Source organism: Acomys minous (genome assembly GCF_964271855.1).
Source record: "Acomys minous genome assembly, chromosome: 15".
NCBI lineage: Eukaryota > Metazoa > Chordata > Mammalia > Rodentia > Muridae > Acomys > Acomys minous.
Window position 1 is genome coordinate 71,118,533 of NC_140497.1, and position 13,357 is coordinate 71,131,889.

Consider the following 13,357-nt stretch of genomic DNA (forward strand, 5'->3'; position numbering starts at 1 on the left):
GACTCTGTCTGTCCTTTGGCGATCCTTTAGCTGGCTCATAGCATGGAGACTTCAAGTTAAAAAAATGTGTATACAGCCTTCTTCCAAAATAGCTCAGGGTGCAGTGAAAACAACATCTGAGAAACAAGAAGAAGGAGGAGGACATTGCCATGAAGTGCTGTACTCATCACAGGGTGGCCTGGGAGTTGTTTCTTTCTTTCTTAGGAGGAAAGAAACCCACTTAGTTATGTGATTTACAGGATACATGTGGTGTGTGTGTGTGTGTGTGTGTGTGTGTGTGTGTGTGTGTGTGTGAATGTGCACATTAGGAAGACATTTGGTGTCGAGCTTTATTACTGTATACTTTTAATACGGGGCCTCTCAATGAACCTGGGGCTTGCCAGTTTTTAGCTAGGCTGGCTGGCCAGCAGTCACCACAGTCCTGTTTCCATTGGCCCCACCGCACCCGAATGGGTGATTATAGGCGTATACAGTCATGTTCTATCTAGTAAGCCATCTTGCTAACGCTGGAAATGTGTATTTTCAAAAATCTCTTCAGAACTGGCACTCAGCTCATGCTCTCTTTGATTCCTGAGCGATTTTTTTCTCCTGTAGGATGCTCTGAACTGGGCATTTGCTTACTGTTTTCAGCATCCCTGACTTCCTAAAGTTTGCTTTCTTCATGTGCTAGGAGGAGCACAGAGATGCCCAAGAAGTGCACAGCAGTGATGAACACGTTTAGATGCTTACGAATGCTGTTGCATCTGTACGTGTACATTGTGCCATGTTTCCCAGGCAGGAGCTAATAGTTCCATTCTGCATACGGAGGCATAGCTTGTTAACCGTCATGTCATCCATAGAAGTTTTCATCTGGCTGGTGAAATTTCAATTTCTGGCTCGAGAGAGCCTTTGATTCTTCCAACTTCTGAATCATCCTGTCGAAGTAGTATCTGCAAAAGCTGTCATTACTTGACTGGCTACAGAGTTACTAAGTGTTTGCCCTGCAAACATTGTAGCGCTGGGAAGGTTGCAGTTAGGTTAGCCGTTTCTCAGGAATTGGGAGGCTTGGGAGCATCACAGAGCTCTCTCTGTAACTGGGGTGGAACCAGGGCTCACCAGTGATGATTCTGAAGATGAGAGGTACCAGCAGAGCTGTGTTTTCTTCTCAGAAGTCCTGGCTGTAGTGTGGATTGTAAAGTATTCCCGAGACACTTGGAATGTGTTGGGAGCTCCCACCATCTGTCAAAGAGAGGCATGCAGGGTATTTACTTGAACGCGTGATGCTGAGGTTCCTGCCAGATTGAAGACGAGATGCCCTATGACTACACACCTAAATGAACACTGTCAAACGTAGGCTCCAGTACTTTTACTTTATTGATCTGACTAGCATGAATATAAGCTTTATTTTAATATATTAATTAAATAATCATATATTTCTTAATTATAGCTTTATATAGAAATTTAAAGAGTTAAATTAAACAAGTTTTATTATTTATTTTTCTATCATCCTTAGAAGCAATTTTCATGAAATTGATGGCACAGAAGTTTTTTGAGCCTAAAATTTTTTTATAATAAATTATTAATTATCCCTGGTTTTTGAGCATCTTACTGTTTTATAGACTCTTGTGGGCTCAGAAAGCTTGTCTATCAAGTTCTTCCTTTTCTTTTTACACATAGCACAATAGCTATACCTTCAACCTTTACAGCTCCCCTAAGAGCTTACATCAATCGTCATGACCATACCTCCAAGACAGAGAAAGCTATTTTAATGAAAACAAACACTGAGATTCACCTCTGATATCCTCATCAGCAGTAGACTTTCCAGTAGTGTTGCTGTGTCTGTTGAATACGATGACAGGAGTTATGTGGGAGCCGTGAGAACATGGCCTGTCTCAGCTCATGTCACTTTTGGTGATTTGGTGACCCGACAGTATAGCTTATTACATATTTGGTTATCACTATGTCAAAGCGTGCCCACCTAAGCCAGGTCCTCCAATATAAGACTGTCTTGTTTGCTTCCCTTCAAGGGCAATGGTGTTGAAGTAGAGAGAGACTAGAAATCATTAGTGAAGTAACAAGCACTGTCCCAACACTTCCAATGATTTCTTTTCCTTTATGGAAACATAAGACCAAAAGGGAGGATTTGGGTGGGAATATGATGTGGGAGGATAAGGATGAGGAGGATGAGGAGGATGAGGATGAGGAGGATGAGGAGGATGCTGTGATCAGCTCAGGGACTTGATTCCTTCGGAATTTCTGGGGAGGCAGCGTCCCAACAAACCAGGCAATGGGGGTGCATGCCTTTAATTTCAGGCAGAGGAAGGCGGGTCTCTGAGTTCGACTCCAGCCTAGTCTACAGAGTGAGCTCCAGGACAGCCAAATATACATAGTGAGACCCTGTCTCAAAAAGGCCAAAACAACAAGAAGAAAGAACCTCCACAACACTGGGCACTAGAGGATCTTGCCTTCATAGAAGCCGTCACCAAGAGTATATAAAAATGTCTGAGAGTGGGTATATGGGATGGCAGAGGGAACTGAGAGGGGCTGCAAATGGGCCTGAGAGGTCTGTGTGGATTGGTAGAAAGGTCCTAGAATTAGATGGTGGTGATGGTTGTGGAACACTGCATAAAATCATTGAATTATACACTGAAGTGAGTTTTACAATTTGCAGATTATATCTTAATTAACTAATAAAAATGCCTGAAGTTTGTGATAGTACTAAAGGCGCCCCCATATCCTCTCGGCCAGAGAGGTGCCACAGGAAGGACTCTGAAGTGTAGCATCCAATCTGAAAGCTTTCTCATCTATGAGTGGAACAGGGAAGGTGTGGAGGAGAAGTTGGGGTGATGCAGGCAAGCTAGATGTGTCCCGGGGATGGTGCTGCTGTCACCAAAATGAGGATGTTGGTGCCATGTTGGTGGTTAGGACAATCTAACTAAGTCCTCAGCTGAAAGTACATCCCCCCTGCAGAGCTTGAGCTGTCTGGGCTGCTGCAACGTTTTCAGTAGTTTGAAAACAATATTTTATAGTCAGAGATCTTATGTTTGAATCCTGTCAGCCCTTAGGGTCTGTCTTTTAAATGGCTTATCAGATGTACTACACAGCCTGGTCAATCTTAGTGCATCACGCCAGCATGACTTGGTGCACATTTGTTATCATTTTTCTTGTTGCTATTATTTAATAATGTGCAGAAAACATTTCCCGTGACATTTGAGACTTTTGACCCCTCTCCGTGTTTATGGCGGTTCTGTAAGGCTCTGCTGACTTGTGTTGTAGAGAAGAGATAAAGCTGCAAGGCCTCCTAGTAAGGGGGCTGCAGGAAACAATTGACACTGTTTCTTAATTCACATTGTTGCTGAGACATTTCCTACTTCCTAGTACAATATAGCTTTCCCATGAGAACAATTTGCCTGCAAATGGTTAGACGACAAATTTCTCATTGGCACACGTCCTGTGGGGAGATTGTTCACCGTGCTTTGCAGTAACAGGTTGCTGAGGGTGGGGTTCCTCTCCGTGGGAAGGCGTTCCAACTTCGAGTCAGCAGTCTGTGGTGCACTACCCCTGAGAGTTCTTTCTTCCATAGTTGCAATCTTTTTCTCGAAGCAGCGTACGGATGCATTTAAACTGTCCATTTAAAGGAAAAATCTTGTGAATGATGGTGTTTTTAGGGGTGTCCGGCGAGCTCCATGGAAAGTAGTTCACAGCACTCGATATTGAGGAGGCCGAGTTACGTGGCGCTATGTGATATTATCTCTGGAACTATAAAGTACCATCAAAGAATAATTCTAGAAATGGGAAAGGAAACACTTAGATGAGATAACCTAATCTAATTTGCAATAAAAGACTGTTCAAATTACTTCCGAAATGATGGTTCCCACATTCAGAAGCTATGCTGTATATAAAGTGAAAGTAAAAGTTTTTCAATTAAAGAAAAAAAAGATGTGGAACTTTGAGTTTCTTTTCCATCTTATCAGAGTTTGTAAAATGGTATCTTGTCAGCTTCGCACCGCCTTCCCTCCAGAGGTCTGGAAGCACTTAGGTCTGTTTTTTTTTTTTTCTCTTGCCCTTCTCTTAAGGCAGTTTTTTGCTGGGCTGAGTCTTATTTTTATCACTGCAACAAGCAGTTTTTAGAAACTTTTGGAAACGAAAAAAGAAAAATGAGAATGGCGCTGTAGCTGACATTCGTTTTAGCGTTTCCTAGTGTGAACATTTGAGTCCTTCTGAAATCTTCTCTCAAGTATGTCTTATTTTTCTCAGTTTGTCCCAGTTCTCAGTCTCTGTTCTGCTGATTGGATAAAAAAAAAAGTTATAGTGTAAAACCTTGTCCCCAGCAGAATGACTTTTTGAACTTTTGATCTTTATTTTTTGCAGCGCAGCGGCTTCTTTCCCTTCATTCTAGTCAATATAATCACAGGCTGCAAGAAACTAGAGCAGAGCAGACCTGGGCGGGTCATCCACCTTAAGTCCCTCATCGTCTAAGAGGATGAGCCTGAGGCTCCGAGAGTTAAGGGGCTGGTAATGGAGCTCACTGGGGAGGGTATTTGCCTAGCATATGTGAAGCGTTGGGTTTCAGCAGAGAATAAGCCACGCATGGTGATGCATACCTGGACTCCTAGAGCTTGGGAGATAGAGGCAGAAGGACAAGAAGTTCAAGCTCATCGTCTGCTTTATATCAAGTTTAGGTCAGCCGAGGGAACATGGGACCCTGTCTCTATAAACGACAATAACAACAAACAAACAAACAAACAAATGAGCGCAAGATGTGTAATGAAGGTGATGTAGAGAGCAGTTGACAGATCTGCGACCAGAATCAAAAAAATTCTTGATTTCTCCTTTGGTATTCTCAGACTTTCATAAACCTGTGGCCTAACCCTTAAGCCTGTGGGCAAGGAAAGTGAGGACACCTTCACAGAACCATGCATGTACCAGCCAGTGTGTGGAATTATTCTCTAGCCCAGTGACATTTGAAAAGGAATTCTATTTTTTCAAGAATTCAATTCTTGCTGGGCTCAGTGGCACATGCCTTGGTAATCCCAGCATTTGGGGAGGCAGAGGCAGAGGCAGAGGCAGAGGCAGAGGCAGAGGCAGAGGCAGAAGCAGAGGCAGAGGCAGAGGCAGAGGCAGAGACAGAGGCAGAGATAGAGGCAGGAGGATCTCTGTAAGTTTGAGGCTTGCTTGGTCTACAGAGCGAGTCCAGGACAGCAAAGGCTACACAGAGAAACTGCGTCCCCAAAACCAAAACCAAACCAAACCAAAGCAAAATTCAGTTCTTTGAGTTAGCCAAATAACTGAGGGATAGGGTCATGCTCATAGACTCATCTGGCCTGTGGCTCTTGTGTAATTTTTGTGTAGAGATATCATGAGTTAAAATGACTGTTGAATTGTCTACTCTCCTTAGGTCACCACACCATCTACATTGGGGTCCATGTGCCCAAGAGCTACCGGAGAAGAAGACGTCACAAGAGAAAGGCAGGGCACAAGGAGAAGAAGGAAAAGGAAAGAATCTCTGAGAACTACTCAGACAAATCAGATGTGGAAAATGCAGATGAATCCAGCAGCAGCATCCTCAAGCCACTCAGTGAGTATCCTGGGCTCAGCACCGCTCGGCTCCACTTGTCCTCAGAAAGATGCTTTCCAGGCCCTCGTGGCCAATGTAGAGAGGGATTCAGGGATACCGGGGTGGTCTGTTTACTGGGTAATGTCCATGGATGCGCTTTTCTTGGGCTGACAAGCTGATCTAAGAGCTCATGTGGAAGTTTCCAAGTTGATGGGGGAAAGATGTGAGCAAGTGCAGGCACAAATGGCAATTCTTCACCCTAATACCTGAGGTAGGGCAGAGTTTCACAGCTGATACCTAATTTAGCCACAGTAACCAACAGTTAGAGGCTCTTTTTATGGGTTGATTTTGCTTTGATCCATGTTCTAATGAGACAGTAGGGTAAGATGAGAATGCATGCATGCATATGTTCATCTTCCAAATGCCACCGTCACAGGTGACATTTATCTGGCCTGTGGGCCAGGTCAGGGATTTACAGAGGAGCATTACACGGCACAGAAGGGAAGAATGCTGAGTGACACAGCTTGCGAAAGGTTGACCATCGTATAAAATGCTAAGACCGAATGGCTGCAGATCAAAGAGCACCCTTGGACTCAAGTGAGGAGTAGACTGTGGGTTTGGATGTGTGTATTTATGCTGCCGAGTGTGTTTGCTGAGTGTGGAGACGCTTGGATATATGGGGAGCCTCATAGCTGGAGCAGAAATGAATGTGTACAGGGGAAACACACACCAGTTGTGGGAGATTCCCAAAGGGGACTTTCTTAGGGACAGTCTTCATGCTGGCAGAGCTCTGGGCATTCTTAGCCTCTTGCAGAAACCCAGACCCTGTAATAAAATGCATTATGGGTGGCACAGATAAAGATCAAGTTCAGTCATTGCAGGTGATGACAGGCCAAATTAGAACGACCGGCTCAGGGGTGTTGAAAAGTGAATTTACAGCGTTAAATTAAAGAGGGTGTGAAGTGTAGGGATCTGAGTCTTTTATAGTTTCAGCACTGGGTTAGCAGCAGGTGGCTCAGGAAGCCGGACAAGCCCTGCTCTAAGAGGAGCAACACAGACGGGCCACTGGATTAATATTAAGTGCTGGAGAATCTGGAGATGAACTTCTAATCTGAAAAGGGAGTAGAGTAAGTGTGAGGTGTAGGGATGGGGGTGGGGGGGTAGGGGGATAGAGGACAGGTGACTAAAGCTATGCTCCTGTCATTATAATGCCTGGGGAACTTTTTCTAAAAAAAAAGCTGTTCCTAATATATCACCCAGAATAATAGTATCCGAGGCCTTTAAATGCATATAAAAAGGGTTACAACCGGTGGCTTGAAGAAAAAAAAAGATAATACTCATTCTAAATAGATTACTATAGTCTCTCTCTGCTTACTGTCTGTTTTGGCACAGTACCAGCCAGTATCACAGAGGGCCTCTGATGAGCTCCTCTTCTCAGCCTCTCCCCTCCCTCCCTTCCCCCCCTCCCCTCTCCCTTTCTCTCTCACTCTCTTCCCCTTCTCTTTTCTCCCTTTTGAAGATGCCTCTTGTTCTTCAGCCAATAACAAGAGTGTGTCGTCACTGTCTATATTTGGGGGTGGGGTTCCACCTAAACCAAAGTGCCAAGCAATTTAGAGGTGTTAATCAGGTACCAAAAAAATTTTTTTTTGAAAAGGCAAACGGTGTCAGTAACCCTCAGGTAATTAGGAATGGGCAGCTCGGAATAAGACAGTGTGCTTGTCATGGAATGAATGCTTTTGCTCTCTGTGGCATTTGGGAGGCAGTTTAAATATAGCGTGCAAAATAAGTGCTATAATTTGTTCAGGGGTTTCTTCCTGGGTATACTGTTTTGTGTCTTAAGCTAGGTTTTGGAAAAGTAGGCATGCTCTGGGCCAATTGTTCAGTGACCGTAGGTTTTCATGCAGCCCAGGTTGGCTTTGAGCTTGCTTGCTGTTTAGCCAAGAGGACCCTGAACTTCTGATCTTTCTGTCTCTACACTGTTCCCCCCCCTCCCCCCCCCATCCCCCGCGCCCGCCCCCAGGAGCTGGGATAGAGACCTGCTCTGTTTTATGTGATACTGTGTATTGAGCTGAGGACCTTGTGTTATATCTGCTGGACACCAAATGAATTACAGCCCTAATTGAGAGACTTTTTTTTAAATGCATTTTTTCCTCCTACTGGTCATGAGAGTCTTGTCTTTAGTCATCCGGTTTGATGTGCAGATGCTCTTAGAGATTGCCATCAGTTTCTCTGTGGCTTAGTCTGCAGGGCAGGCAGGGAGCCGCCTTACCTGGTGGAGCTTTGGAAAGTCAGTGCGTGGCACATTCAAGTTCAGGAGGGCTGACACCAGCACACCAATGTTTTTATGAGAAAATGCACCTATGAAATACCTGCCTCATGTTCCACTGTCATCTCCCATGAGCGGCCATGTCTTGACTTTAAGCCTTCTGAGTTCCTTACATCTGTAGACCCTTTGTGTCCCGAAGGCGAGATGCTTACATGTGCTGCCTGGGACAAAGAAACCAAGCGACTCACCAGATCAACAGTAACTCGACGAGAGGCATCTCCAGGACTTACTCCACTTTCACCTCCACAGGAAGCTCCACAGTGCCTTCTGTTTGGCTCTCCATCTAGACTCTGCCTGACTTTGTCTGCTTTTCAGCTTGGCTGCCCTGGCTTGGCCCAGAGCAGTGCCATGTCTTGGTTTGCTGTGAAGTCTTTCTCCAATCCGAGGCAGCATCGGTTGTGGTGAAGTATAAGCCAGCCCATGTCACTCCTGTAGTGATCATTTCCCGTCGATCTTATAGCAACATCTGTGCCGTGCACTCCTGCACACAGCATCCTCTCAGTCCTGCATTAGGCCACTGTCTCTTTGCTGGCTTTATTTCAATCATGCTGACTTTAATGATCCTTGCTTCCAAGCTAGTTCCTACTCCACAGCCTTTGCATATACAATCTAAGCTTCCCGGAATGGCCATGCCATTCTCATCTTAATTGGCTTTTCCCTCCTTTCATCTTCTACCCTTAGAGTGCTGCCTCTTCAGAGAGGCCTTTCTGGCCCCTCTAATGTTGCCTCCTCAGTGTTAGCCGTCTTCTGCCCCTATTTGTTTCCTTCCTGATACATGTTTCCACTAACAGTATTGTTATAACTGAATGTTAGATCTTAAGCCCCACGGCAGCAAGAGAGGGTGACATGTGTCTTGCTCATTTGCTGTGACTTCCTAGAGCTGTACCAGATCCAAAGAATATTTAATGCACGCTCAATGAAGACTGTTGCATTTTGTCCTAGCACATTATCTCTCTGCCTTGCCTCCCTCCACTGATACGCGAAATCTCACACTGGCTTTTAATTACTCCACTGAAAGGTGCCCCCTTATTTCAGCTGGTGCTGAAATGGTGTTTTGCTCCAAGTAGGTGACTCCCAAGTGTGTAGTATTGCCTGTTGGCTGTAGGTGATGGAAGAAACTGGTCCACAGGGCACAAACATTCATCGTGCATTTGCAGAGATGCTCATCGTTGGATACGGAAGCCAGGCAACTCTGCCTAGAAGCCACTGTCAAGAAGCCCAGAGGCGTGAATCTTCAAAATCAGTTCTCAGAAGAATCAGCCATGGGCTTCCCAGTATTTAGACACGATGGGAAGAGGACATAATTGACAGGTTCATTTAGCTTAGAATAGCTATGCTGTTTCTCTCTTCCATCACTTCTGGTGTCAGGATAGGATTTCTAAAAAGTTGGTATGTGATTGGTCCTTACACGTTTGGAGCTGTGAGGACCCATCCGAAGCTTAGCAGCCTCCGAGGCTTTAACGCGACTCCCGTTCCCAGGGTCGTATCCCAGCTGGGGAATACAGAGAAAGACACATGCTTGTGTGATGGTGGCACACTGAGCCACGGGGAGAATGAGGCTGGGAAAAGAGAAAAGTGATGTGGGAGAACAGGCAGGAGGAGAGACAAGAGAATGAGGAGGCGGCGTGGAGTGGGTGGTGGAGAGAAAAGTTAGATTGTGCTCTTTCTTAAAAATAACCCTTTTTTACCTCCTCCACCATGCACTTTCCCCCTCTAAGTTAGCAGCTGCCATCCTCTGAGGCGTGCCCGAAATGCATGGAAAAGATAGTCCTGGCTGCTGGGACCCAGAAACACAGCCTAGCTCCCACTATTCATGGCTTTGGTCTCCACACAAAACATCTTGTTAGTGTCCCGGAAGGCTTCTCAGAGCCATGTTTGCTTGTGACTTCAGAGTCTGCTAAGTGGTGTCCAATGTTAGGGGACGCACGCATAAGCTGAGCATCTTGCTCAGTGTATTGATGTGCTGTGTGGTTTGTTTCTGGACCTCCTAGAGCCCGCGTTAGTGCAGAGGTACTGGCTGCCTCCTGTCTGCAGGTCGGCCCGTGGTGGCTGCGCAGCGCTCGGTCAGTGGGTGTGGACGGACAATCTTGCATCCTTCTCTAACTGTTTTGGATGGGTACCAGAACGGACGGATTTGTGCAAGTGGACATTGTTCTGTGGGCCAGGAACAGTGGATGCCAGTCGGTGAACCGGCTAGATTCAGGAACCTGAAACAGAGAAACGGGCAGTTGCTTTTGTTTGGGGCATCCGGGTAAATGAACAGAGCAGCTTTTTACCAGAGCCAAGAATATTTGGTTTTTGCCACTTGACTTCCTCGTTCCCAGCACACCCCTGTGCCCTTCTGCCCTTCTCCAGCCTGACCATGCACTTTATTGGTTCACTTCTACTTTTACTTATTTTTTCTTTCTTTCCTTTTCCTTTTCTTCCTTTCTTTGGGTAATGCTTTTAGGCTTGCTCCTTAATTTTGATATCATAAAGTGAAATGCCTTTAATTTTCTGTGTGCCAGTCACACACCCCACAGATGCACTGGTCTGCAGGAGAGAAGTCACTCTGTCAAGTGTGTGAGGGAGAGTAGCCCCCGTCCTGTGTGAGGATCATAGACAGAGGCATACGGCTTCCTCCTTCATCCTCTTTCTCACTTTCTAGAAGTAGGAAGAACATTTTATATTTAGGTCTGAGAACAAGAGCTTGTTATATTGAAAAGTAATTAGAGATTTAAACTGTATCTTTTCAGCAAGCCTTAGGATAGTTTTGTGGAAGGGCTTCCTAGCAGAGCCCTTGGAGGCACGAACCCCTCCAGATGACTTGAGCTAGAAACCCCTCCTCATATCGTCAGAGTAAGTTCAGAGCTTGGCTTTGCCTGTGCGCCACTTTCCTCATTTGTCAGGGGTTATGGGAGAATTGAATCCCACTGTTCTCGGGATTCAGATGGGCTCTGCATCTGGCCAAGAAATTCTGTAGTGTGTGTGTGTGTGTGTGTGTGTGTGTGTGTGTGTGTGTGTGTATGTGTGTGTGTGTGTACGCACATGTGTGAATGTATATGTAAATGAGTATGTGTATGTGTGTACTTGCACGAGTGCTCACACTCCTCCACTTATGGCACAATATACTTTGGATCCCAGAAGACAACTTTTTGTTTTGTTTTGGTTTTTTGGTTTTGGTTTTGGTTTTTCGAAACAGGGTCTCTCTGTGTAGCCTTGGCTGTCCTAGACTCACTTTGTAGACCAGGCTGGCCTCGAACTCACAGTGATCCGCCTGCCTCTGCCTCCTGAGTGCTTGGATTAAAGGCGTGTGCCACCACCGCCCAGCCTAAGAAGACAACTTTTGGGAGTCAGTTCTTCCCTTCTACTCTGTGGGTCCCACGGATCACACTGTGGTCCTCAGGCTTGGCAGGAGGCAGCTTTAGCAGAAGAGCCATCTGAGGACCTATCAATAAACGCTTGGAACCATTCTGCTTACTTTCCGACATCTTATTTCCCCCTCATCTGCATACAGATAATGACAAAAGTTTAAGCTGGACTTGGTGGGGATTAATTCTCTATACTTAGCAATTACTTTTTAGCTCTTCCTTCCATACGTTCTCAGTTCCCCTTGGTACCTAGCTTCCAATGGATCCTTTGAACTTGCCAGTGGGTGCCAGTCTGGACGTTGGATGGCAGGTGAATCAACCTGAGTATTTCCAGGGATGGAACAGGCAACCACTGAGCTGCTCAGATGCACAGAAAACTGCCAGGAAGTAGTGCCTGCTACCTACCATGCTCCCCCTCAAATGTAGTCAATAGTCGGGCAGTTCTGTACCCTGCAAACCAACGGGCTCGCTCTTTTTCATGAAAAGAAGACTCGCTTTTCCTCTGAAATGTAAGTGTTGAGAAATCTGAGGCAGTGTGGTGCTGAGAGGAAAAAGCTTTTACATGTGATACGATACTGAGTTACTTTGTGTAGCAACACAGTGCCCTTGTGTGGAGGAGATAACTGTTTATTCTAGTGACACCAGTAGACGTAAGACGACCACGCCACAGGGCTGTCTTCTTGAATATTGTAGGCAGCCTAGACTTTCTGAAATGTGATTTCCCCCAGCCACCTTGATGTGCCCTCCAAATGGCAGTCCTCCACTTCCTGTTGTCATTGGCTCTTCTATTCCAATACTTACTCCGACGCACCGTGCCACGGGATGAGATGTTATGAATAGCGTGTTTACGTGTTATGGGAGAGTTGATGCTGTTGCTATTTATAGTGACTCATGAGTTCAGGAGGCCTCAGAGGGTTCTAGTATACTCCAGGGGGCTGGGGAACGAAGGGCTAAATAGAGTTTGTAACCTGCAGTGGAAAAACGGGGAAAACCAGAAAGGTGTCTGGTAGAGTTTAAGATATGAGATCTCTTTAGTGAGGTAAACAGAGTACAAATGACTGATCCAGGCCGTGCCACCTAAGCAGAAGGCAGGATGTGTCCTGTGTTTTGGGGTTAAAGTTTGCAAGGCAGGAAGCCCGTGTGACTGGAACTCGGTTGAAGAGTGACAGACACTGAGCAGAATCTTCTTGGAATGGTGTTCTGTTTAGGAAACTTGTTCCACGGAAGGACGTAGCTTCTGAGGGTCACGGGTGCTTAGTACCCGGGACTTAAATGTACGGGTTTGTGAGTGTGACCTCTAGAAGCAGAAGTAACTGCGGTGAGGGACAAGGGCATAGTCTATACATGCTCTAGAATTCTTCCGTGTCGCAGTCTGGACTCAGGCGCGCCTGGCTCTTTCAATAATTTTTTTCATGGACAGGAGTCTCTCGCTTCATGTTTTACGGAGGAGATGTGAACACCGAGTCCTCATGTGCCTGGTCACATCTCGAGTTAAACTCTCAATTATCTTCGGCTCTTTTCTGTTATTTCCTTTCCTGGTCCTTTGGTTTGTCTGTTGCTTCTCCAGTTTCTTGTGCGTTTCCTCTTTGCTCTGAACTTCTGTCTCTTTTCATTTGAGAGTGTTTTCTGCTGTTAGGCTCATCCTTGAAGTAGAAGGTTGCCTTTTAGGAGAGGACGACTGGGTGCCTGCAAGGTTCATTCTGTCGAGGGACAGAAACTTGTACTGTCTTCGTTCCTCAAAGCAGATTCCCCAACTTAGGGCTCCTAGATATTTAAGATGAAATTGGCTGTGGAGCAGGGCTTAATGCTTTCGTTCTTTTAAACAGTAGTTTAATTAAAGTTGTAGGCTCACCTTGTCTGAGCAAGCCCTCTTTAAGTTAGTTTTTTTTTTGCCCATTTGTGAGGTTTTCCTGTTTTTTTTTTTTTAAATGTGTGGTAGTATCTCATTATATCATACAGGCTGTTACATGAACACTGTCATGCCCCGACAGTGACTTACCGCTTTCAGATGGGTGCCATCTGTCTAGCTGTCTCATGTACATATTCTGTAAGAGTGTGTCCTTTGAATGAGTGATTAAATAACACGGCAAACAATTATTTATTACCCAATTACTATAATCTATTGAAGAAAATGAAAATGTGAAG

At 45.4% G+C, this 13,357-nt stretch overlaps 1 protein-coding gene across 4 annotated transcripts in view; it reads left to right on the forward strand.

Annotated features, from left to right (window-relative positions):
• Positions 1 to 13,357, forward strand: part of SLC4A4 (solute carrier family 4 member 4) — a 320,437-nt gene that overhangs the window by 61,628 nt on the left and 245,452 nt on the right. For all 4 annotated transcript variants that reach the window (XM_084758174.1, XM_084758173.1, XM_084758176.1 and 1 more), the window contains one exon: positions 5,378 to 5,557. In XM_084758174.1, coding sequence (XP_084614300.1) covers positions 5,378 to 5,557 — 180 coding nt within the window. The remainder of the gene's footprint in view (positions 1 to 5,377; positions 5,558 to 13,357) is intronic.